Consider the following 27203-nt stretch of genomic DNA (forward strand, 5'->3'; position numbering starts at 1 on the left):
ACAAGTCTTTAAGTAGAGAAAGGCTCTGAAAAACTCAAAGGCTAGCCATCTAGCCTGCTGCTGACGATAGCAGCTGCCACTGATAATGAGGATGATCCATCCATCCATCCATCCATCCATTGTCTTCTACTTATCTGAGGTCAGGTTGCGAGCAACAGGTTCAGGAGAGAAACCCAGACATCCATCTCCCCAGCGACACTCTCCAGCTCCTCCTGGGGGATCCCGTGGTGTTCCCAGGCCAGATGGGATATATAATCCCTCCAGTGAGTTCTGAGTCTGTCCCGGGGCCTCCTCCCAGTTGGATGTGCCCGGAAAACCGCCAAAGGGAGGTGACCAGGAGGCATCCTAACCAGATGAACCACCTAAGCTGACTCCTTTCTATGTGGAGGAGCAGCAGCTCTATTCTGTTCCCTCCAGATGGCCGAGCTCCTCATCCTATCTCTAAGGCTGAGCCCAGCCACCCTCTGAAGAAATTGTTGGTTACGTACTGTAACACCAGATTCTATGAATATACGTGCAGCCCCTTAGGGTTATCATTAGTGACTTTATCCCTTGCGCACATGTGCAGCACTGAGAAACTTTAGTCCATGCCCATCTGCTGAGTGGGCCCCATCTAGGCCTTGAGCATAAATTGACCTCGGACCGGCAACTGTCTCTTTCTAATCATTTGAGGAGCCAGTGAGGCCCACAATTTAAAGGGATTTATCTATACTCATAGAATCTGGGATTACAGCACGTGACCAATGTACTATTTTACATAGGCTTTGCCCTTTAAAGCTATCGCTAATGGGTTAAATGTGAAGTAGGATGTAGTCAATGCCTCACCATGTCCATTCAGCACCACAAGCATAAACAGGCCTGCTCACAATAACCCTGAAGGACTCAGAAACAAATCAGTGGAAAACCACCTCTGCATCAGGGCGTGGCTGGAACGATAATATCTACAGCTGTGAAAGACAAAGATGTAGGTATGTGCTGTAACAGTCTAACATAGTGAGCAGAGAAGGGAGAAAAGGACTGACAGAAGGGGGAGCGCACACTGCTCAATCAGAAAACAGAGTGAGTCATAGAGTCACTCTAGTTGTCATAGGCAATAGTCTACGGAGGTAAACCAGTTGTCCTGGTGATTACACCCCAACATCCCTCTGATTCTCAGCAGGTGAAACATCTTTTCCAGGACTAAGAAGTAATGGGAGTAAAAGCCCTGATTTTCCTCTCTGTGGGAAATTTCCATCGAATGGGGGAAAACTAGCCTAGAAATCTAGATGCCCCTAGCGGCCGCAAATGGAATTTGCTCCGGGGCTAGTCTAGTCACTTGCGGTCGTTTTGCAACGTTCCAAATCAAAACTTGATCGAGCCAATCAAATCGTGAGGAGCGGGGTCGGAGGCCGGGCTACATAGTGACGACAGAGGTGCGACGTTTCAGTGTGTAGTTCCAGAGAGAGGTTAAAAAAAAAAAAAAAAAAAGGTCCAGAGAGAGGTAAACAATGGCTGCGCCCGGTGAACAGGCTTTCCCCAGTCGATTGCGAGCATGATGTACCGAAGACGGCGGGCCGATCTTCGTCTCAGAGCTGACAAAACTCTCCGGTAAGGCATTTGAACGGTCAAATTCCGTTAACGGGACGAGAGTAGTCAAAACGGCAAAACTGGAAGTGCGTTACTCACTGCGGCTAGCTTTAGTAGCGCTGAATTCGTGGGAACAAAATTGTAAATAGCCGGTATTTTGTCAGATTTTAAACACCTTGGGGGTCTAAACGACTACTTTCTCGCCTGAAAATGTTTCAAATGTTGCTAAAGTTATATATTTACAGAGTTTATAGCTTAAGATAAATCAGCTTTTCAGGCCATAGACTACAAACCACGTCGCGTTGACTACGTAAAACTTCTTCATCGCTCTGATTGGTTGTTGCGCCATCCTATTGCGTGGCGTTGAACTTGACAGACAGCCGTTTATCCCGCCCACACTGCTATCCAGCGTCACTAGACCCCTGTACAGCAAAAAGCTGTACAGGTCTGGCTTGCTAGGCTAGGGGAAAACCACACAAGGGGTTCCATTACAAAGGTGAATCCCTCCACCCCACCAGGACAGTCACCATGCATAGGGCTACAGGGTTGTTCGGAGTCCTCCGACTCCTTGTCATCTTCAGCGAGTGGGATGACATCCTCAGCAGCAGTCATGACGAAATCAAACCTGCGCTGCTTCTCATGGAGAGGGAGAAGTTTGCAGTAAGGGCAGGACCCCTGAGGAGTCAGCGCCAGACTGGCAAGCAGGGAGCTGAGGCAGCTGCCGTGCAGGTCAAAGCCCCTGATGCTGCCGGACTGGCATACAGGACACTCGCTAACACTGCTGGACAGTCTGATTTCAGGTTGCAGGAACTTGTTAACACTGCTGTGACTGATGAAAATTGGGAGCTGATTGTCCGGACTGGGGTCAATTTACACTTGAGGCTGAGGTGGGGCCCACTCAGCAACTAAAGTTTTTCAGTGCTGTGCATGTACAGTATAGTGGGATAAATCCACTAACGATGACCTTAAATGGAAAAGGTTAGAAGAAATGGAACCTATTCAGCCACTTGTATCAACAATCTCATTCTTTGAGTCACTACCCAGACCGTGTGACCATAGGTAAGGGCTGGAACAAAGATGGAGCAGTAAACTGAAAGCTTCTCCTTCCGGCTCAGTTCCCTCTTCCCCACAACGGACCGGAGCAGCGCCCTCAATACTGCTGACGAAGCCCCGAATTTGTCCGACCATCTCTCATTCCAATGAGAGTCCTTTCTTGCCAAAGGTGGAATGCTCTCTCTGAGTTGAAGATGAGCCCCTGCCTCAGGGGATGGAGTTCTCAACAAAGCATTTCCTGCATTTAATAGGCTGCTTGTTAGATTTAATATCAGTTCTTCAATAACAATCTGATTACTCCTTTTTGATCACATTTGGTAACTGGTCACTGGTGCTTGTGTGTGGGTTCTCATTCTGTGCCAACTTATTTGTTACTGAGATGATGTTGTGCGTTCGGTTACTGCATCTTACGCCCCGGTCCTTTGTCAGGATGCAGCACCTGAATGCATGTACAGCTTGTGTGATAGTCAGAAGTCCAAAATTCACACCTTCTTGAGACTTTTCAAGAGATGGATCAGTCAATTTTGTTGGACAACTATATGTAAGGATAGTTTTTTTCTGAATTTCTGAATTTCTGATCTGATGAGGAAACAAGGGTCAGATATCCAAGACTTGGGAGTCACAATTCTATTGTCTATGAACCCACAGTTTGGGAGTATGGGCTGTGTCTTGCCCATGGAAATTTAACACATGCTTGATGTGGGGATCAAATTGTCAAACTATTCTACAGTAAAAAAGAAAGTGCACAGAAAATGACTACTGACTGCATTTTCATAACCTATCTCATGATAACGTCACATTTCATAAAGACCAATGTAAGCACAGGATGCTTATCTGAATGGTAAACCTGGTGAAGGGAGGAACAGGTTAAAGGGCCAATGAATGTCTTTTCTATCAAGAACTAGGAGACTGGTGGACACAAATGCAGGCAGACAGACGGTATTCAGTTCTCAGGGTTATTTGGTTATTTGGTCCAAGGGTCAAAATCCAAGAAGTCAATCAGAACAGGCACAAAATCGGAAGGCTGGACTGGAAAAACTGGGAACAAAAACAATCAGACATAGGGATTACTCTTTAACAAAGAGCTGGAGAGCTGCTCTATGAGACAAGACAATCTAGCACTGACACACAGGGGAGCACTGGTTATATACACACAGGTGAGAAGGGATAACAAGACACAGGTGAAACACATAAGGGCGAGGACGGGTGATCAGTGGGGGAGTGAACACAGAGACCAGACTATCAAAATAAAACAGGAAGCTGACACAAAACATGACATTTTCAAACACAGTTTGACATTGAGTATGCAACATGTACATTGCGTCAGGCACCCAATTTGCTCACATTTGTGTGTTGTTGTTTCCACTACCCTTGCAATTAGAAACTGCAGGTCAGACATAGAAACTTGTAGTGTGATCCTGCCCTAACAAGCTGAAAGCCTTTCAATGGATCATGTGAAAAAATATTTCTAGTTGTACCGGGACTCCTTAAGATGTAAAATTTGCTTTGAAGCAAATTTCTTATAGGGAAAAAGCAGGCTTTGAGTTTTTAGGGATGCTCCAGGACAACTGAAAGAGATGTATTGAAACCAGCATGTGGCAGATACACACCAAATTCTCACTGATAAAGCTGTAGCAAAAACAGTTTCTGTTTTCCTTTGTTGGCCTCTTAACCCTCTTACCTTTTTTTCTTTCTTTTATTTTTCTGTATTTATTTGAAGTTCCGGATGCTCCAAGGTTCTTCAGGATCAACCGCAGAAGTCTGGATACCATCTACTTGGAATGGGACAAACCTCTAGAGCCCAACGGCATTCTGGTTGGATACAAGCTCAAGTACCGAACAGGTAAACTGCTCTGATCTGTCAAACCCATAATATTCCCACGGCTGTATACAAAATTTTAGATCACAAGGTACCATGAGGCACCCTTCACAGCTGGCCCAGGTTATGCCCCCCTCTCTACGTGTTTAAGTAGTCATAAAATGCATTTAGTCAGGGAGGCTTAGACAGAAGCAGCTGAACACTGTGCAAGACAAACAGATATTACTCTAAAAATGCACGTCATTCCTTTATTTGGTCCATAAATATTTTCTTATTATTAATCAATAATATTAAAACATTTGATTATTATTATTTCACACAAAAAGGTTCTTTCTGTGGTCATCATTTTATCTTAACGCAGTCGAATGCAGCTAATAACTTATTTTCAGCTGTAAAGTCTAATGAACGTGTCTCTAACATCTAGCTTGTGTTTCATTTTCAGTGCTCTTGTACACGTGTCCTGCTAATGTCAGCTAATATCAAGAAATGAATGAAGCCTCTCTGTCATGTTGTGGCTCTGATTGTGCTGCAGTATAACTGCCATCAGTATCTGAGCTCTTCAACTCTGCTGTAGGTGTCAGACTTGTTTTAACAAGATGTTACTTCACAAAACAGTACTCAAAGCTCACTGATCCATGACACCAAACTAAGGTGTGACTCCACAGATGCTTTCTTCATTTAGGTTCTACTTTGAGAAACTGGGACAGGCACTAACATGTGAATATGATTTATAAAGCACAAGCCATGTGTCTTCATTTATCAGTTTGACTATGTTTGACGCTAAGTGTTGAAATCAACTGTAAGGTGTAAACAACAAAGACGTTTAGCTGTGTGCTAGCAGGAAGGTTACAAACATTTGAAACGGTTGTGTGTGTGTGTGTGTGTGTCTAGTTAATGGCTCCAGGTTGGGTCCCATCCATTTCGAGACTTTTCTTCCTAATGTGACAGAGTTAACCCTCCACCTGCCCGACCGATCGACGCGTTACAAGTTCCTCATGTCAGCACTGACCCAGGTGGGAGCAGGGGAGGTTTATGCTGAGGAGTCCCCCCACTTCACCAATGAAGGTGAGTGTTTCCCACCATTTGTTTGTCACGATACAATCTCAAAGACCAAAAACATCTACTGAAAGCAATGGTTACTATACAGTAATAAGCAACTAATTTGACCTTTGAGCGGTTAAGCAGCATCTGATAAAATAAGGAAATAAATGAATGTAGTAATGTAGGTTAAAATTGTGATATGGTTTCAAAGATGGTTTAGTGCTGAGAGTTATAGACAGGATAGAGAGGGGACAAATGAGTTGACTCACTGATTACTCATTTATTAAAACATTTTTTTCTGTCTGAGAACTGGGTTGGTTCAAGACATTGGGCCTCATGCAAGAACATTTTTGTATTTTTATTATAAATTTCTCTCACTTTTTTCGTACGAAGGTCTCGTACGAACACGCTACGCCAGATTCAACAAACGCTCTTAACTTCAGAAAAAGTGTGTAAACGACCTGCGTAAATGATAAATGCCACCCGTGCGTATTTAAGTGCACGTGCACGAGGATAGTAGATTTGTATACTCCACGCCCAAAATAATACCATATAAGGCTACGCTTTCTGTCTCATGTGTATGTTGGACAACGGTGTATGGGAATCTGATGTACCATGGGTGATAAACTGATGAGAGCTTTGATGACCAAGGGGAGCGCATGACTCACAGAGGACTGGGACACCCCCGATCTGTCTCCAATCTCCCTCTGAAAGGTTCCAAGGGTGCTGAGGACCTGGACGTGTGGTGGAACTGGGTTTGATCGGCGTGTTTCTCTCTGGAGTTGTGGCTCTAGCAAGCTGCATATTTACAGCAGCACAGTCCTTGGCAATCTAAATTGCAATGTCGGCCATTTGTGTGTCTCCGCAAGGATATCTACAAGGTCTCGAAACACACGCTCTCTTCCAAGAGCATGACGCACTCAAAAGGCATCCAAAAGTAACAAGTCAGCCGCTGGTTACGCTTCCCATTGACCTTGTTATATACAGAGTCAAATTAACCTTCAATTAGTGCATAATTTAAGTCAAACAGAATAATGTCAGCATCATTATGGGGTATAATGTATACATTTATTTATGTTTAGGCTTCAAAGTAATTAAATATACAATCCATTAGTCAAGCAAACTTGATTAGAATAACAGCGGATTATTTTAGGAAACTCCTACAACAGGTCTGGATCACTCGTAAATTCTGTTTGTACCTGAAAGAAAACGTAAAATACGAAAAGATTGGTGAATGTGCAAATTCTCTTAAATCACTCGTACGGACGATTTAAGAACAAATCTGTGCGTACGAACGGTTGTTGCATGAGGCCCAATGTCTACATGATGAAAGTCTGGCCTGACAGTGTGTGTGTGTGTGTGTGTGTGTGTGTGGGTGGGTGTGTGTGTGTGCGTGTGCGCGCGTGTGTGTGTGTGTGTGCGCCTGTGTGTGCGTGTGTGTGCGTGCGTGCGTGTGTTTGCGTGTGTGTGCGCGTATGTGTGCGTGTGTGTGTGTGTGTGTCTGGTGGAGGTGGCAGTGATTTGGTAGACGCTAACCACTTTGTCGGGTATCAGACAGTCAGCTACTGACTGACTTTGACTTCAGAGTATGCACACATTGGAGTAACAGTAAGACATGATGTTACTGTCATACAAATAAATCCTGACTTAACTACCGTATTTTTCGGACTAAAAGTCGTATCAGTCAAAAAATGCATCATGAAGAGGAAAAAAACATATTTAAGTCGCATTTATTTCCAAATTTATTTCACAAAATCCATAACCTGTTTTTCAATTACCTCACGGAAACTGTCCACCTCGGCTGGGAAGTCTGCGGCAGCTTCTGACACACCGCTGTCCGTGCTCTGATGGAGAGGCTGTTGGCTTGCATGAAGCGGTAACACCAAGAAGGCCCTCCTGCAGGGTCATTTATATCCATCTCCTTGGCGATCACCAGGGCGTGGAGACGTAACTGCACCGCTGACGAGCCTCTCCCGGCAGCTCCAGGACCCACCTGTGGACTCCTTCCTTCAGCTCGGCCATCTTGCTTTCAGCCCTCGATTAGCTTTCTTTGTTTTCTTCACTGCAGTCAGACCAACCTCAGACCAATGCTTTTCTCCAGTCCCTCACAAGTTTCTCACGCACTCCAAACTTTCTCTCTGCATATTTTCCCAGCTGCAGTTGGTAATCTGCAGAACAGGATTGTCTTTCTCAGTGGTCTTTAAGTTGATGTTTCAGTGGTACAGGAGCAGCATGTAGTTGTCTCAAGCCTACAGTGTCCTCTCACGGCTGTAGATGGGAACGTTTACTCCTTGGTTCATGTCAGTCGGTATGAATTAACATTTAAAAACATTTTCAATTATATTTACTTTGATATACAAGTTGCACCTGACTATAAGTCACAGGACCAGCCAAACTAGTCCGGAAAATACGGTACTAGATTTTTCAATCAAATCTAGAAAAATACTCACTCACCTGGAGTGATAAGTATCTATCTAAACTAGCTTTGAAAATATCCATTGTTTGCTCCACTTAGTGCCAACACATTGGAGGTTAATGGAGTATTGTGTGATTTCTTTAGTCGAGATTAGCTCAATTAAGTCTTTTGACAAAGAGTTAAATCTCTAAACAGATCAAATGGAAATTCTACAAGTCATCCCTGAGTCTGAGCAGCTGCCCGTGTGAACTGTGGTACCGACACTTCCGATGTTGTTGTTGTCCCTTTCTATCATTCTTACAGCTCTCCTTTCTGTCCTGTGTCCCTTCTTCTTTTCATTGGCAGAAAACTTTACTGATGCGACTGGTCTAGGTAACGGGGCACAAGAAGGCAGTGTGTCTGTCCATTACCCTTCATACAGTATCTGTCTGTTTAAGCACCATCAGCTGTGCAGTCCTTCCTTCTTATTTTCAAATATACAATTAACTTGGTGGTCCACAGGCTCACATTTGTTGGGCATAAGTTATGGATGTGCTTTGTAACAGGGTTGACTCTGTTCATTTTGAAGACAGAATAACCAGACCTGCAGCTATACTGAGAGGCCTAAGAGGTCTTCTCAAACAAAAGATAAATCAGTTCCAACAATGCACACTGAGGGTCCGTCAGCCCATCAGACTGTCGGTGGATGTGTTAAATCCATGGTAAGGATAAAAGGAACTGAACTGCTGTGTGTGCTGTTCATCTGCCTCTCCTCATCTCACCATCCTTCCTGTGTGTGGAAGGCATTCAGTAACTGAATACACCTACTCACCACTTTTCTTCTCTATAAATCGCATCCACTGAATGAGCTGTTTAACATGCCAAACACATCACATCACACACCTAACAGTATGATATTCTCCCATATCACCCCAGTAGCTGTGATGTAAGCAGTTTCAGAAACAATGGCTGATGGTGCATGTGTGCGCTGTAACCCCACAACATCACTGCCTTATGCTGTCTGTCCTGAGATGATGTCAGACTCATGGAAATAATGGCCATTTCAACTTATCGTCCATGGTGATGCTTTCTTCATGACACTGCTGCTTTGGGTGTGGGAGGAGCTGCATGCTGCTACATCAGAATGCTCTTGTTGAATTCTGTAAGTTGAATTCTGAGGAGGACAAACAAAGGCCTCAGTTCACTGGGTCATTAGTTCATTCTGGTGTTTGAAGGTAAGGTGGTGGCTTTTGGCTGAACTGATCTACCTCACCGCACATGCAGACGTTTCAGTCATTTGGTGGTTTACATACATGCTTGGAATCTAGCCTGCTGATACAAGCATGGTGTTCTGGTGTGGGGTGTTAAATGGGGGCAATGTTTTAGGGAAAGGGAAGAACATACTGTAAGTTCTTTAACCTTCACAGGATGGAAATGATTTCAACTTCAAGGTACAGTAAGACTGAATTTCATTTAAAGTGGAATCCAGTATGAGCTGGCTTCCAACCTGACATAAGCCTGGTCCCCACAAGGGGGCATGATGGTCTCACAGAATTGGAAATGAAATGGAACAGCACAGACTTTATTGTCATTGTGCTTTAGGGTGCAACAAAATGATCAGAGGATGAATTTTTGAATTGGTATGATTAGTCTGAAACAGAAACCTGAAATGTCCTATTCAAGACCAGCAACTTCTCCTCACCTGTACGGATAACAAAATGACTGCTCAAACGTGTATTTCTGCTTGGCTCGATCGAGAATAAAGACTGTGATTTATGGTAGCAGTTATAATGGCTGCTCATGCAGCTTTTACTGGGTTGTACTTTTTACTGTGTGTTTGCCCCTAAGACTGACAATAATAATAACAACGGTGATAATAATCATAATGATTATAATAACTATGTGGTGGTTAGCGCCTCACAGCAGGAAGGTTCCTGCTTCTGATCTCAGCTGGCTCTTTCTGTGTGCAGTCTGCATGTTCTCCCCGTGTATGCGTGGGTTCTCTCCGGGTACTCCGGCTTCCTCCCGCTGTCCAAAAACATGCATGTTAGGTTCATTGTAGACTCTAAATGAACTCTTGTTTGTCTCTGTGGGGCCCATGATGGACTGGCCACCTGTCCAGGGTCCATGCCTCTCGCCCAATGACAGCTGGGATAGGCTCCAGGCTCCCTGAATTGGATTAAGTGGGTATAGAAGATGGATGGAAGGACAATGAGCGCTATAAAAACAGTACAAATTTTCCCAGCCCTGTTCTTTGAAAACACAAGCAGAGACGAGTTGCAGTGTCAGTATTTGTCCTCTTGAGGGCAGTGACGTTAGTGTTGACGAACAGGGCACGTTAGTGAGCAGGGCAGCGGGGGTGAAAAGTGTGTGAATCCCAGCAGAGAAGAAAAGACTGACTGACTCTGATGACTGTGCTGCTGGTGTTTCAGCTCTGGGCTTCATTGTGTGATGTTCCTGCTGCCATGTTTTTAATCCTCTGCTCTCTTCCTCCTCCCTTATAGTTGAGCTTACCGATGCCTCCGTGTCTTCTGCTCTCACTCCTACTCCTCCTCCTCCCACCATTATTGCTACTGCAACAAGTAGTCCCTCAACTACTACCACTCCTAGAACTACGACTTCCACTACTACCACCACTACCACAGCTGCGACCACTACCATCACATCTCCTGTGCTGATCACCACCAAGCGTATTGATCAGAATGTGTTGGGTACATGTTGTTGTTCCACTGTAGTTGTTACTGTTTTGATTGACCTTGAATGGCACATCGCAAATACCAAAAGATGGTTGCCTTCTCCCACCTGACAAAACAGGAAACTACATTGGGGCTGCATCCTGATAATCTGTGCTGTACCTGCCGCATACACAGCAGGGGATTACTGCAGAATATTAGGATGTAGCCAGCAACTACTCTCCTGGTCAGGAGGTGAGAATCCAAACTGTTTTTGTGAAACACTAGTCTCCAGGAACAGTGTCACTGAAATTCTTTCCTCACATTTACAGTCAGAACAGCTCAGTTAACATCGGAGCATACTCTAAACCAGACGGAAACATTAGACAACTCATGAATTTAAAACAAACCTCAGGAACTTTATTGTAGGTGAATCACTGTTACTATTCAGTTGATCGTGATTAGAAACAATTAACTACCGTTCTTGAAAGAAGACAGCAGCCGTGCCACTACTATGTATGGCACTAAAGATAGTCTTGTTTGTGGTTTTGTAACTGTGCCCTCTCTGCCCCTTGCCCCTGACCTTTAACCTCTTGCCCCTGACCCCATCCTCCACCCCCCACCTTGTGTAGTGACCCCTGTGCGAGAGATCTGGAATCTGACGGTGGAGCCTAACAGTAACTACGCTAACGTCAGCTGGAGACACAACTTCCCGGCCGGCAGCAGCGAGTTTGTGCTAGAGTTCACACTGGACAGTAAGAACCAGACGAAGCCCACGCTGAGCTACCAAACACTGTAGTTAGATCTGAGAGTACTTATTAGAGAGGAAATCAACCAGCGGGGTGAGATATCCAGTTACAAGATGACTCTTAAGGACAAAGCAGAGGAGGGCATTAGAGCAGGCAGAACAGAGCTCAAACTTCGGAAGTACGCTATCAGTTTAATGTGCACTTTGGCATGGCTGCGAAGGGTCCAAACTTAGCAGAAATGTCTCACTTAAATGCGCTAATCAGTTATTCAAAGGACTAGATATGAATTTGTAGTTTCTTTTTAACAACGTGGGGTTGCAGCAGATTAAAGCTGCGGTCGGCAACTTTTTTTTAGTCATATTAGCTTGAACTGTCATGGGATTCTGGAAGTAGAATATTAAATAGGCTGTTTAGGAAAAATAACGAAATCTGTAGCTCCCTCTGGAGCCTGTAATCATGCTTGCAAAAACCGAGCGCTCCCGGCTGTTTTTAACCAATCAAGTTAGGGTGGAGGAATCCTACCTGTCAATCACAGCTTGTGCACACGCTGCTGAGCGTGAGTCTGCCCCAGCTTGTGTGCGCTCACACTGGTGTGAACTCACGTGCACAACCTCGTCCACAGAGGGGGAGGGGTTTGGGGGGCGATTCGGAGCTTGTTAGAGGTTGGGGGAGGGACCTGAAAGTTGTATCAGTTTGAATTTTCCGACTTTAGACTCGCAATTTTGAAAACCTGCCGACTGCAGCTTTAACTGTGCAACTCAAATTTACCGTCGATTTTCAGGGTTTGCACACAGACTGTTATTAGTTGTAGACATTAACACAAACAGGTGTTTTGTGCCTGGACTTGGAATTAAATAGGCGTCCTGTATGTTGCAGTTGACTTAAAAAAGATGTTAGCATATCATTTTATATTCAGAAACATCAGTGGAAACCAAAGTTTTATAAGGATGAGATTTCCTTAAGGATACGCGCTGTGTGAATGGTGCTTTTAGCCAGGAAACCTTAAAAGATGGGGGGAGTTTCATGCATCTCTGAGTTAAACCAAAATCAATTGAGCAAAGCAAAGAATGAATCGATGGCCCATGCTTATATATTTCAGTACATACTTCAATTATGTTTGTGGAAAGTTTTATTCCATCAATGCCTTTGCTCAAGGGTTGAAAATCTATGTATCACCTAACAGATAGTTGATTTGACTGTTAGGGAAACTGCGGGTCTATTGTTCTCTCTTGCTCTCTGCCTTTCTTTGGTCTCTATGTGTTTGAAAATGTTCATCATTTTGTCTCCGTCTTCATGTGCAGTTTCTTTTCAGGCTGCTGCCTGGCTTTGAATGGCTCTTGTAGGGCTGTGAATGGGCTGTTCTGCTTGCTTTCTTTGATCTACTGTTGGAATATATGTCACTTTTCTGGCCATCCATGCTGTCATAATCACTTGCTTTTCTTTTGGACTGGGTGTTCCGTGTCCTTGAATCCCACTTTTCTAAAACGTATCATCCCTCCACGTCTGGAATATTAGAACTGGTTGAGGTTGGAATACCTGGGACTTACAGACACTAGATTTGATCTAGTCTGCCTAGTCAATCTTTGATTGAGGATGTAAAGACATGAGAATGAATTTTTCATGTACTTGCGCAGCAGTTTTAACTTTTAATGATGTCTGAGCGACAGGAAGAGAATGATGACATTGGTCTTTACCACTCCTACCTGCAGTCCAAGGTCAAGCCTGTAAGCTTTGACTACAGAGAGGTTGCCAAGAAGCACCTGATCCTCCCTTCCTGTTCTCCATCACCACCCTGTCCTCCTGACTCTGACTCTGGAGTGTCTGTATGTCCGTCAGCTAAAGACATATATTTTGACAGAAAAAAAGAGGATAACTGTGAATTCTATTCATTATAAAAGAAATTAAAGTAATCGTCTTTAGGAGCAGAATTGTACAATGCTATATGAAGTCTTATAAAACACAGCATTTCATCCACAGTAACTCAACAAGCTGAGTATTAAAGACAAACCTTTATTTTGCTTTCCCCATTTTAGAAGTAAATGATTAACAAAAAGCACAGCATATTCAAATGACTTGAACAATGACAATTAATCAGATGATTTTAGTCAAATGTTTCCAACAAAAGAACAAGGAAACTGGAAGAAAAAGGCCCAAAGAAAAGAAAGAAAAACATGGACATACATATACTAACAAAGATTTATTTGGAAACATTTCCTTATTTCAGGATAGTGATAATTCAATAAGCTGGTATGCTGAGTTACACCTACAGAGCTAAATTAGCATAACCACTTAAATAATCACCATATGGAGCTTTACAACATCTATCAAAGCGCTCCAAAGGCAACAGAGGATGGAGCTGTCAGTGAATGAGGTCTGAAAGCTACATTTCATTATGGAGCTTAAAAGACAATTGAATCCTGGAAACATAGAAAAACACTGTTGCATCTGCCTTGGGCTGAACTAATAGTTCAAAAAGGACTTGCATGTCTTTTCTTATGTGGGCATCACTGGTTTTCTTTGGCTGGTTTGAGGACTGGTGTGAATAGCATGGCTTTGATATGATCAAACCCTTTGAAATGGTTGAAGGCATGGTGCATGATGTCACCACTTCATGTTATGCTCTGCTGTCACTGAGTCATGCTCATGTTGTGAGTGACACGTCTTTCCAACAGAAAGATGCAGGTTATGTTGTTTTTTTTAATGAATCTTATCCCTGTGGAGAACTGAGACAAACAATGCTTTGCCACTGAAGCCCTTCATGTCATTCCTGAAGTAAGAAAGCTTCGGAATGACTATTTCAACTCTACCAGAGGAACACATGGCGCATAGCGGCCACTTCCACACACATGCTTGTAGTGGGGTTTTGGCTGAAAAACATCTTCTCTTTGTGTTCTATTTCTCATTCCCTCCCAATTTTCAGAGGAGTTTTCTATGGATAATTATGCTCATAAGACACAATGTAGTGTCAGAGCCATAAAAAAAAGGAAAAGGAACCAGAATTTGACAGCTGAACTGAGCTGCCAGTGAAGGCCAAACACACGATCAGGACCTGAATGATGAGGATGGGCACTGCATTGTTCTCAGTCTCAGTCCACTTTAGTGACTCTGCTGTAAGTCTGCTGTCAGAATCGAGCATTGTGATGTCACCGCCTTCGCTAGCAGACACAGCCATTACTGTGAAATGATGGCCACATCCCTCGCAGTGAGATTGGGCCCTTTCTTGTGTCTCCAAGGCGAGAAGACGGTGAAAGTGGTACAAGTGAAACAACAGCCCCCCATTACTGTGGCGGATCTGATCGCTGGCGCCGAGTACCACCTGAGGGTTTACTCCCATGAGCTCAACACCGTCAGCAGCAAATTTATCACCTTTAAGACCAAAGCAGGTGAGCCCACACCTGGGTTCCAGCTGGGTGGGCTGCTCTGGGTACAGGTCTGTCACTGCCAGTCGGTTTCAGGAGGTCGTGCTGTATTATTTCCCTTTGGTCACCTTTACGAGCAGTCATTTCTGAGAGAAATGAAAAGTTGATGGTAGCTCACATGAAAGGAAAATGTCTCTCCTCGTGTGTGAGGGAAGCTTTTGACACTGAACTGAGTACAAATGAAGAGCTTACATTACACATCTTTAACACATTTTATGGAAACAGAGTACACCTTATGGTGGACAGCTGTCATGAATTCATTAAATCTTTATGTCCAGTGTCCGAGGTTTGGAATTATCAGACTGGATCAGTTTCACACAGTTTTATTTTATGGACTGTAAAAGTGGAACAGAGCAAACATGAGATGAAGCACAGGAACTGTGTTCATAAATAACAGCTTCAGGAGTGCTGAATCCTGTGTGGTGCTTCTTAAGCCCAACCTGCAGATAGTCCCCTCTCAGCCCAACCCAACAGCTGCCATGATGAGTTTCTCAGTCAGTGATGTCAACTCTAAAAAGCAGTGAAACGTCTCCGTCATTTCTCTGCCTCACGATGTGAACATGATTTTTTCTGTCTCCTCTCTTTCCCTGTGTGCGCCCCCAGCTTACATAGACCAGGTGGACATAGCCACGCAGGGATGGTTCATTGGCCTGATGTGTGCCATCGCTCTCATCATTCTCATCCTCCTCATTGTCTGCTTCATCAAGAGGAGTCGTGGGGGCAAATACCCAGGTAAAGCCATGCTCACTTCCAACATGTGTTATTTTATATTATTCACTCACAAACAAGTCGAAATATTCAGAGCAGTCCTTTGTTTTTGCTAGATTGTTATGTCAAAGTACTGTAGTTGAAACATACAGAATGCTCAGTAACAGCCACCCAATTTTTGAAAAATGGTGCAAGACAAACCAATCCAAAATTCTCTTCATCATGTCAACAAAAAGCCCACCTGACTGGATGTAGACAAACCTGCTTCTACGGGTGGCAGAAGGCTGTCACTATTGTAGTTTTAGCTGGGCCTGTTTTAGCTTGGGTCGTTCACCAGGTACAGACCATAATAAGCACAGCTCAACAACCGACTGCTGTTTATAGCATGAGATGCACTGATATCACAAACAGGGAGCAGGACTTTAAAGGGATAGTTCGCCTCTTTTGACATGAATCTGTATAACATCCCATATCAGCAATATCATTTCTGAACATCTTCTTACCCCCTGCTGCGTCCTGTGAGCAGAGTTCCAGCCTCATTTTGGTGTTGATGAAGGTAGTCCGGCTAGTTGGCTGGGGTTTAAAAAATAAAGCGTTTTGCTTCTCAAAACAATATGCGTTCAACAGAGTAATACATTTGCATCACAAAATCGTTCTCCAGGAAAAAGTCAGACCTCACATCGCTGGGCCCTATTTTCTCTCCCTTCGTATCACTGCCTGCTGCCGCCTGCCGCGCCTGTTACGGTGTTTGCTGCTCGGAAGCAGGGGACTGCACGCTCTGCACAGCAGGCAGTGATACGAAGGGAGAGAAAATAGGGCCAAGTGATTGTGAGGTCTGACTTTTTCTGGATGCAAATGTATTACTCTGTTGAACGCATATTGTTCTGAGAAGCAAAACGCTTTATTTTTTAAACCCCAGCCAACTAGCCGGACTACCTTCATCAACACCAAAACGAGGCTGGAACTCTGCTCACAGGACGCAGCAGGGGGTAAGAAGATGTTCATAAATGATGTTGCTGATATGGGATGTTACACAGCTTCATGTCAAAAGAGGCGAACTGTGCCTTTAACTTTAAGGGAACTTTTTTTTTCTTGTGGAGACTTAAATGAAACGTTATAAAGCACCAATCAGAGTTATCCACAGTATGTCATGATGTAAAGGTTATGAACAAGAGAACATAGTGTTTTGGTACTGTTTTACAGTTTCTATAATGTGTAGGTGCCGGTTCCATGACTGCTTTCGCAAAATATTTAGGTAGGTGCCAAAGTGTGATGCAGTAACAGCTTTGAACTAACAAAGTCAAATGATGACGTAACAGGATGACATGCTGTGATATTAACACGCTCAGACCCGACCCAATCTATTAAACCTGCTACTAAAACACTCTTCACAAGCTTGAAGAAGTTCATTTCTTTTGAATGGCAGCAAATAAAATGCCATCTGTCAACAAGTATCTCGTATAATGTCCATTCATTCTTGGTGCAGTTATTCAGGTGGTCTCTGGTGGATACGTTCCCCTTTTGTTTATTTGAAAGTATCACTTTTATATGACTCACAGTACATACAAGTTGGGAATCTGGACACAGGGACAGTTTAATCATTGAAAGCTGAAGACCCCCATGAGGGCTAAAGGGATTACTCTGTTCGCAGACTGAGCTCAGAAAGCCATCAGCATGTGGAAAGTTCTGTCAATCAAATATCCCCATGACATCAGTGAAGCTCTCAGAAAAGGGTTTGAAATGTTCCTTCTGTCCTTCTCTTGTTAGTACGTGATAAAAAAGATCTTCCCTTGGATCCAGTGGATCAGAAAGACCAGGATGGATCCTTTGATTATCAGTAAGTATAAACACACAGACTCCTCTCTGCATGCATTCCAGCTGAAATGGACTTACTAATGTTTCCACACCAGCCTCAGAGATTTATTTCAGGAATTCAAAGCAAACTTTGTGCTGACAGGTATAAGCTTGTAATGAAGCTGGTGGGTTATATAGTCTGAAACACTTTAATACTGAAGCAAAGATTCACGAAGGGACTGAGCAGGAACGAACATTCAGAAAAGAACTACATCTTCAGGCATGCATCACTGCAGGAGGCTTTGGCCTGTCTATAAGTCAACTTTGTGAGAATGTTCAAAGTTAAATCATGGTCATTTCTGGCACCATCTAGGTATCAAGTTCTGAGGGATTTTTGTTGAAAATATAGTGATACTGAAGCCAGTGCAACATTGCGAGCAGCAAGTCATGCACACATAGTGGAGGATATTCACTTGAAAAACTCACTTATAAAGACAGCTTTTAAGATTTTCTTACCTTCTTACACAATATGTGACAACTTCCACAGAGTCTGAGTGTCTGCTCAGCCAGTCAGTGACATTCTTATCAGATGAAAATCCCATTCTGTATTCTGAAGCTGACTTTTTCGAGTGATTTTCTTTGAATGCCAGAGTGAAATTTCTCAAAAAGCCTTATTTAAACTTTGTGCTTTTGACGAACCCTTTTGGAAAGTCAAAGTTGTGGCTTTTTCAGTGAATACTCTGCTGTTACATTTAGTGAGCAGGAAGCATTTAGGACCTGCAGGAAGCTAACTACTCTAACATAGCAGACACAAAGAAAAAGATCCGTCAGTGGTAACATGAGGATGAAATGATGAAATGTAATCCTATAGTTACAAGAAGAATTCTAATGGAAAAAAATCAATCCGCATGGAGCTATATTTCTGAGATGTGATCTCTGTAAAGTACACCACTGTGTTGGTAAGTGATGTGTCTTTTGTTCCTTGCAGGTCCAACTGATCTCTGTGGCCTGTGTCTTTCTCTCTATCTCCAGCCCTCTTTGACTAAAAATGTGCTGAATTTAACCTGCTTTCTTAACCTCAGATGGAAATGTTCTAACTCAGCCGTGTGGGAGTGGCACTAAACCTTCTCCCTTTCATTTTACACATTGTAGCATCAGGAGCTTCTCTGCAATACATTACTTACATTCATCAACCGGATGTACCGATGAGAAGATGAAAATAATGACAGCAGAGATCCTGCCTCTCATAGTGTTCATATTATCATATTCAGACTGGAGGGATACACATACCATACATAATATATTGTAAACTAATGTATGACTGCTTCAGTATAAAAACTGCGATAGGTGACGTGACAGTGAGGCTGTTGCTTTTCTCTGAGTGTGGCTCAGACTCGATCCTCGGTGCTAGTCCCTGAAGTCCACTTAGCCGTGCGTGTGAGTTTGTGTGCATGTACCGTGTGGAGCTTGTCTTCTGTCATCTCTGTCTCCTTCTCTGCACTTTCTCTCTCTTACTGCCCCCCATGTTTCCTCACATGTCGACCTTCTTTCTCCCAAATGCTGAAATGGGTCATCTGTCCCTCACAGGAATGAAAATGAAAACAGGTACTATGGTCTCTGCACGGCTTGTGCATGTTGAAAGGAGAGGGCGTAGGTTGGGGTGGGGGTGTACTCAGTTGGTCTATGAAGAGTGAGCAGCTTTCATTCATGAAGCGAGCTGGATGAATGTCAAAGACAGGGGTAACATAACTGAAAGCAGCTAACATAAACACCTTGCTTGGCTCAGTCAGAGGCCAAGCCGGCCCTACTTAACCTGGAAATGAAAAGAAAGGGGACATTCACAGTTCCTGGTTTGGGGTATTTCTTCACTTGCACCAATGATGGCATCCAGCAGGTAATGTCACCCGCTAAACAGACTAGACCCAACAGTTCCACCAGCCAGCTTTAGTGTTGTTAGAAGCCATTTCATGGAGAGAGAGGCGGGCTTTACATGTAAGCTAAACATGCAACACAGTAAAATGCTCCCTCTCTTTGCACTGTTGTGAAGGCTGCTGAACTAATCTTTCAAAACTAATCTTTCAAAACTAAGGTTGTCCTGTAAGTAGTCCTAGTTTGATTAAACTGAACTAAGTTTGGTCTCTTTTGAGTAAATACATCTCGTATTTTTCATCTTATAATTTTTATGATTGTATTGTGAAACTAGAACATTTTGGACAAAAGTTCCTATTTTACGATTTCAATCGATGGAAAAAAGAAATAGTGGTTGTAGAGAAACCAGGTGGCCAGGATGATGTGTGCTTTGGAAAAGACATTTGTGGGACAACAAAACTTCGCAGGTCCAAAAAATGAGGATGTTAAAGGTAGAACATACTGAAATACCAATTGAAAGTATTGCAAATGTGACTTTATATGTGCTGTGCTGGCAGCTTCTCCTGTTTTTATTTAAGATGCAACATAATTGTTAAAATGCAGCAACAAAGATTTTAGTTGTCAGCATACATAAAAACTATATGATGCAGTTGGGTCTTTAATTTCTCAGTTAGTTAATAAGTTAATAAGATCTACAACAAGCGCTCAGACAGTCTTACAGTTTGAAACCAAAAAGCAAGTGAGATTTTTGTCATATTTGGCTAAATTGTCACTTTAACCTGACAGTAACATATGACAAGATTTGAAAGTTGGTTCCTCAGGGTCCCTGAGAAATGTACGAGCTCTTTTACACATGACAGGCTCCTTTGCAGCTGTCACGATGTGTGTTGTAGGCGAGGAGGAGAGGACCCGGATGCAGAGTTATTGTAAAAAAAACTCATTTCTTTTAATAAGTTAAACAAAAGGCGCGGCAAAATAAATACCTAAACTGACAAAAAAAAAAATCCAAAGAACAGATCTGACTATGACAATTAAAAATAACCTGACATGAACGGTGACGGTAACGATGACCAACCCGACATGAACGGTGACGGTAACGATGACCAACCCGACATGAACGGTGACGGTAACAATGACCAACCCAACTTGAACGGTGACGGTAACAATGACCAACCCAACTTGAACGGTGACGGTAACAATGACCAACCCGACAGTAACAATGACCAACCAGACATGAACGGTGACGGTAAAAATGACCAACCCGACATGAACGGTGACGGTAAACATGACCAACCCGACATGAACGGTGACGGTAACAGTGACCAACCCGAAATGAACGGTGACGGTAACCATGACCAACCCGACATGAACGGTGACGGTAACCATGACCAACCCGACATGAACGGTGACGGTAACGATGACCAACCAGACATGAACGGTGACGGTAACGATGACCAACCAGACATGAACGGTGACGGTAACGATGACCAACCAGACATGAACGGTGACGGTAACGATGACCAACCCGACATGAACTGTGACGGTAATGATGACCAACCCGACATGAACGGTGACGGTAACGATGACCAACCCGACATGAACGGTGACGGTAACGATGACCAACCCGACATGAACGGTGACGGTAACGATGACCAACCCGACATGAACGGTGACGGTAACAATGACCAACCAGACATGAACGGTGACGGTAACCATGACCAACCCGACATGAACGGTGACGGTAACGATGACCAACCCGACATAAACGGTGACGGTAACAATGACCAACCCGACATGAACGGTGACGGTAACGATGACCAACCCGACATGAACGGTGACGGTAACAATGACCAACCAGACATGAACGGTGACGGTAACCATGACCAACCCGACATGAAAGGTGACGGTAACGATGACCAACCCGACATGAACGGTGACGGTAACCATGACCAACCCGAAATGAACGGTGACGGTAACCGTGACCAACCCGACATGAACGGTGACGGTAACGATGACGAACCCGACATAAACGGTGACTGTAACAATGACCAACCCGACATGAACAGTGACGGTAACGATGACCAACCCGACATGAACGGTGACGGTAACAATGACCAACCCGACATGAAAGTGTGACGGTAACCATGACCAACCCGACATGAACGGTGACGGTAACAGTGACCAACCCGACATGAACGGTGACGGAAACGATGACCAACCCGACTTGAACGGTGACGGTAACGATGACCAACCAGACATGAATGGTGACGGTAACGATGACCAACCCGACATGAACGGTGACGGTAACAATGACCAACCCGACATGAACGGTGACGGTAACGATGACCAACCCGACATGAACGGTGACGGTAACAATGACCAACCAGACATGAACGGTGACGGTAACCATGACCAACCCGACATGAAAGGTGACGGTAACGATGACCAACCCGACATGAACGGTGACGGTAACCATGACCAACCCGACATGAACGGTGATGGTAACCGTGACCAACCCGACATGAACGGTGACGGTAACGATGACGAACCCGACATAAACGGTGACGGTAACGATGACCAACCCGACATGAACGGTGACGGTAACAATGACCAACCCGACATGAACGGTGACGGTAACCATGACCAACCCGACATGAACGGTGACGGTAACAGTGACCAACCCGACATGAATGGTGACGGTAACGATGACCAACCCGACTTGAACGGTGACGGTAACAATGACCAACCAGACATGAACGGTGACGGTAACCATGACCAACCCGACATGAACGGTGACGGTAACGATGACTAACCCGACATGAACGGTGACGGTAACAATGACCAACCCGACATGAACGGTGACGGTAACGATGACCAACCCGACATAAACGGTGACGGTAACAGTGACCAACCCGACATGAACGGTGACGGTAACGATGACCAACCCGACATGAACGGTGACGGTAACAATGACCAACCCGACATGAACGGTGACGGTAACCATGACCAACCCGACATGAACGGTGACGGTAACGATGACCAACCCGACATGAACGGTGACGGTAACAATGACCAACCCGACATGAACGGTGACGGTAACCATGACCAACCCGACATGAACGGTGACGGTAACGATGACCAACCCGACATAAACGGTGACGGTAACCATGACCAACCCGACATGAACGGTGACGGTAACCATGACCAACCCGACATGAACGGTGACGGTAACCATGACCAACCCGACATGAACGGTGACGGTAACAATGACCAACCAGATATGAACGGTGACGGTAACCATGACCAACCCGACATGAACGGTGACGGTAACGATGACCAACCCGACATGAACGGTGACGGTAACAATGACCAACCCGACATGAACGTGGACGGTAACCATGACCAACCCGACATGAACGGTGACGGTAACGATGACCAACCCGACATGAACGGTGACGGTAACGATGACCAACCCGACATGAACGGTGACGGTAACGATGACCAACCAGACATGAACGGTGACGGTAACGATGACCAACCCGACATGAACGGTGACGGTAACGATGACCAACCAGACATGAACGGTGACGGTAACGATGACCAACCCGACATGAACGGTGACGGTAACGATGACCAACCAGACATGAACGGTGACGGTAACGGTGACCAACCCGGCATGAACGGTGACGGTAACGATGACCAACCCGACATGAACGGTGACGGTAACCATGACTACCAAGACATGAACGGTGACGGTAACAATGACCAACCCGACATGAACGGTGACGGTAACGATGACCAACCCGACATGAACGGTGACGGTAACGATGACCAACACGACATGAACGGTGACGGTAACGATGACCAACCAGACATGAATGGTGACGGTAACGATGACCAACCAGACATGAACGGTGACGGTAACGATTACCAACCAGACATGAACGGTGATGGTAACGATGACCAACCCGACATGAACGGTGATGGTAACGATGACCAACCCAACATGAACGGTGATGGTAACGATGACCAACCCAACATGAACGGTGATGGTAACGATGACCAACCAGACATGAACGGTGACGGTAACAATGACCAACCAGACATGAACGGTGACGGTAACCATGACCAACCCGACATGAAAGGTGACGGTAACGATGACCAACCCGACATGAACGGTGACGGTAACCATGACCAACCCGACATGAACGGTGACGGTAACCGTGACCAACCCGACATGAACGGTGACGGTAACGATGACGAACCCGACATAAACGGTGACGGTAACGATGACCAACCCGACATGAACGGTGACGGTAACAATGACCAACCCGACATGAACGGTGACGGTAACAATGACCAACCCGACATGAACGGTGACGGTAACAGTGACCAACCCGACATGAACGGTGACGGTAACGATGACCAACCCGACTTGAACGGTGACGGTTACAATGACCAACCAGACATGAACGGTGACGGTAACCATGACCAACCCGACATGAACGGTGACGGTAACGATGACCAACCCGACATGAACGGTGACGGTAACAATGACCAACCCGACATGAACGGTGACGGTAACGATGACCAACCCGACATAAACGGTGACGGTAACAGTGACCAACCCGACATAAACGGTGACGGTAACAGTGACCAACCCGACATGAACGGTGACGGTAACGATGACCAACCCGACATGAACGGTGACGGTAACAATGACCAACCCGACATGAACGGTGACGGTAACCATGACCAACCCGACATGAACGGTGACGGTAACCATGACCAACCCGACATGAACGGTGACGGTAACAATGACCAACCCGACATGAACGGTGACGGTAACCATGACCAACCCGACATGAACGGTGACGGTAACGATGACCAACCCGACATAAACGGTGACGGTAACCATGACCAACCCGACATGAACGGTGACGGTAACGATGACCAACCCGACATGAACGGTGACGGTAACAATGACCAACCCGACATGAACGGTGACGGTAACCATGACCAACCCGACATGAACGGTGACGGTAACGATGACCAACCCGACATGAATGGTGACGGTAACGATGACCAACCCGACATGAACGGTGACGGTAACGATGACCAACCCGACATGAACGGTGACGGTAACGATGACCAACCAGACATGAACGGTGACGGTAACGATGACCAACCAGACATGAACGGTGACGGTAACGATGACTAATCTGACATGAACGGTGACGGTAACGATGACCAACCCGACATGAACGGTGACGGTAACGATGACCAACCCGACATGAACGGTGACGGTAACGATGACCAACCAGACATGAACGGTGACGGTAACGATGACCAACCCGGCATGAACGGTGACGGTAACGATGACCAACCCGACATGAACGGTGACGGTAACGATGACTACCAAGACATGAACGGTGACGTAACGATGACCAACCCGACATGAACGGTGACGGTAACGATGACCAACCCGACATGAACGGTGACGGTAACGATGACCAACACGACATGAACGGTGACGGTAACGATGACCAACCAGACATGAATGGTGACGGTAACGATGACCAACCAGACATGAACGGTGACAGTAACGATGACCAACCCGACATAAACGGTGACGGTAACGATGACCAACCCGACTTGAACGGTGACGGTAACCATAACCAACCCGACATGAACGGTGACGGTAACCATGACCAACCCGACATGAACGGTGACGGTAACAATGACCAACCAGATATGAACGGTGACGGTAACCATGAACAACCCGACATGAACGGTGACGGTAACGATGACCAACCCGACATGAACGGTGACGGTAACAATGACCAACCCGACATGAACGTGGACGGTAACCATGACCAACCCGACATGAACGGTGACGGTAACCATGACCAACCCGACATGAACGGTGACGGTAACGATGACCAACCCGACATGAACGGTGACGGTAACGATGACCAACCAGACATGAACGGTGACGGTAACAATGACCAACCCGACATGAACGGTGACGGTAACGATGACCAACCAGACATGAACGGTGACGGTAACGATGACCAACCCGACATGAACGGTGACGGTAACCATGACCAACCCGACATGAACGGTGACGGTAACGATGACCAACCCGACATGAACGGTGACGGTAACAATGACCAACCCGACATGAACGGTGACGGTAACCATGACCAACCCGACATGAACGGTGACGGTAACGATTACCAACCCGACATGAACGGTGACGGTAACGATGACTACCAAGACATGAACGGTGACGTAACGATGACCAACCCGACATGAACGGTGACGGTAACGATGACCAACCCGACATGAACGGTGACGGTAACGATGACCAACACGACATGAACGGTGACGGTAACGATGACCAACCAGACATGAATGGTGACGGTAACGATGACCAACCAGACATGAACGGTGACAGTAACGATGACCAACCCGACATAAACGGTGACGGTAACGATGACCAACCCGACTTGAACGGTGACGGTAACCATAACCAACCCGACATGAACGGTGACGGTAACCATGACCAACCCGACATGAACGGTGACGGTAACAATGACCAACCAGATATGAACGGTGACGGTAACCATGAACAACCCGACATGAACGGTGACGGTAACGATGACCAACCCGACATGAACGGTGACGGTAACAATGACCAACCCGACATGAACGTGGACGGTAACCATGACCAACCCGACATGAACGGTGACGGTAACCATGACCAACCCGACATGAACGGTGACGGTAACGATGACCAACCCGACATGAACGGTGACGGTAACGATGACCAACCAGACATGAACGGTGACGGTAACAATGACCAACCCGACATGAACGGTGACAGTAACGATGACCAACCAGACATGAACGGTGACGGTAACGATGACCAACCCGACATGAACGGTGACGGTAACCATGACCAACCCGACATGAACGGTGACGGTAACGATGACCAACCCGACATGAACGGTGACGGTAACAATGACCAACCCGACATGAACGGTGACGGTAACAATGACCAACCCGACATGAACGGTGACGGTAACCATGACCAACCCGACATGAACGGTGACGGTAACGATTACCAACCCGACATGAACGGTGACGGTAACCATGACCAACCCGACATGAACGGTGACGGTAACAGTGACCAACCCGACATGAACGGTGACGGTAACCATGACCAACCCGACATAAACGGTGACGGTAACGATGACCAACCCGACTTGAACGGTGACGGTAACAATGACCAACCAGACATGAACGGTGACGGTAACAATGACCAACCCGACATGAACGGTGACGGTAACAATGACCAACCCGACATGAACGGTGACGGTAACCATGACCAACCCGACATGAACGGTGACGGTAACCATGACCAACCCGACATGAACGGTGACGGTAACGATGACCAACCCGACATGAACGGTGACGGTAACGATGACCAACCCGACATGAACGGTGACGGTAACGATGACCAACCAGACATGAACGGTGACGGTAACGATGACCAACCCGACATGAACGGTGACGGTAACGATGACTACCAAGACATGAACGGTGACGTAACGATGACCAACCCGACATGAACGGTGACGGTAACGATGACCAACCAGACATGAACGGTGACGGTAACGATGACCAACCCGACATGAACGGTGACGGTAACGATGACTACCAAGACATGAACGGTGACGTAACGATGACCAACCCGACATGAACGGTGACGTAACGATGACCAACCCGACATGAACGGTGACGTAACGATGACCAACCCGACATGAACGGTGACGGTAACGATGACCAACCCGACATGAATGGTGACGGTAACGATGACCAACACGACATGAACGGTGACGGTAACGATGACCAACCAGACATGAACGGTGACGGTAACGATGACCAACCCGACATGAACGGTGACGGTAACAATGGCCAACCCGACATGAACGGTGACGGTAACCATGACCAACCCAACATGAACGGTGATGGTAACGATGACCAACCAGACATGAACGGTGACGGTAACAATGACCAACCAGACATGAACGGTGACGGTAACCATGACCA

At 45.6% G+C, this 27203-nt stretch overlaps 1 protein-coding gene across 13 annotated transcripts in view; it reads left to right on the forward strand.

The window, feature by feature from the left end:
* The window catches only part of nfasca (neurofascin homolog (chicken) a), a 225406-nt gene that overhangs the window by 169193 nt on the left and 29010 nt on the right, over nucleotides 1-27203 (forward strand). For 6 of the 13 annotated variants that reach the window (XM_075461905.1, XM_075461903.1, XM_075461909.1 and 3 more), the window contains 8 exons: nucleotides 4340-4462; nucleotides 5330-5503; nucleotides 8241-8267; nucleotides 10379-10585; nucleotides 11179-11301; nucleotides 14529-14678; nucleotides 15318-15446; nucleotides 17190-17259. In XM_075461905.1, the coding sequence (XP_075318020.1) occupies nucleotides 4340-4462; nucleotides 5330-5503; nucleotides 8241-8267; nucleotides 10379-10585; nucleotides 11179-11301; nucleotides 14529-14678; nucleotides 15318-15446; nucleotides 17190-17259 (1003 nt within the window). Of the gene's footprint in view, nucleotides 1-4339; nucleotides 4463-5329; nucleotides 5504-8240; nucleotides 8268-10378; nucleotides 10586-11178; nucleotides 11302-14528; nucleotides 14679-15317; nucleotides 15447-17189; nucleotides 17260-18204; nucleotides 18822-27203 lie in introns of all 13 variants that reach the window. The other 7 variants (XR_012769529.1, XM_075461907.1, XM_075461913.1 and 4 more) reach the window with 7 other exon arrangements.

This window comes from Odontesthes bonariensis, chromosome 3 (assembly GCF_027942865.1).
Source record: "Odontesthes bonariensis isolate fOdoBon6 chromosome 3, fOdoBon6.hap1, whole genome shotgun sequence".
NCBI lineage: Eukaryota > Metazoa > Chordata > Actinopteri > Atheriniformes > Atherinopsidae > Odontesthes > Odontesthes bonariensis.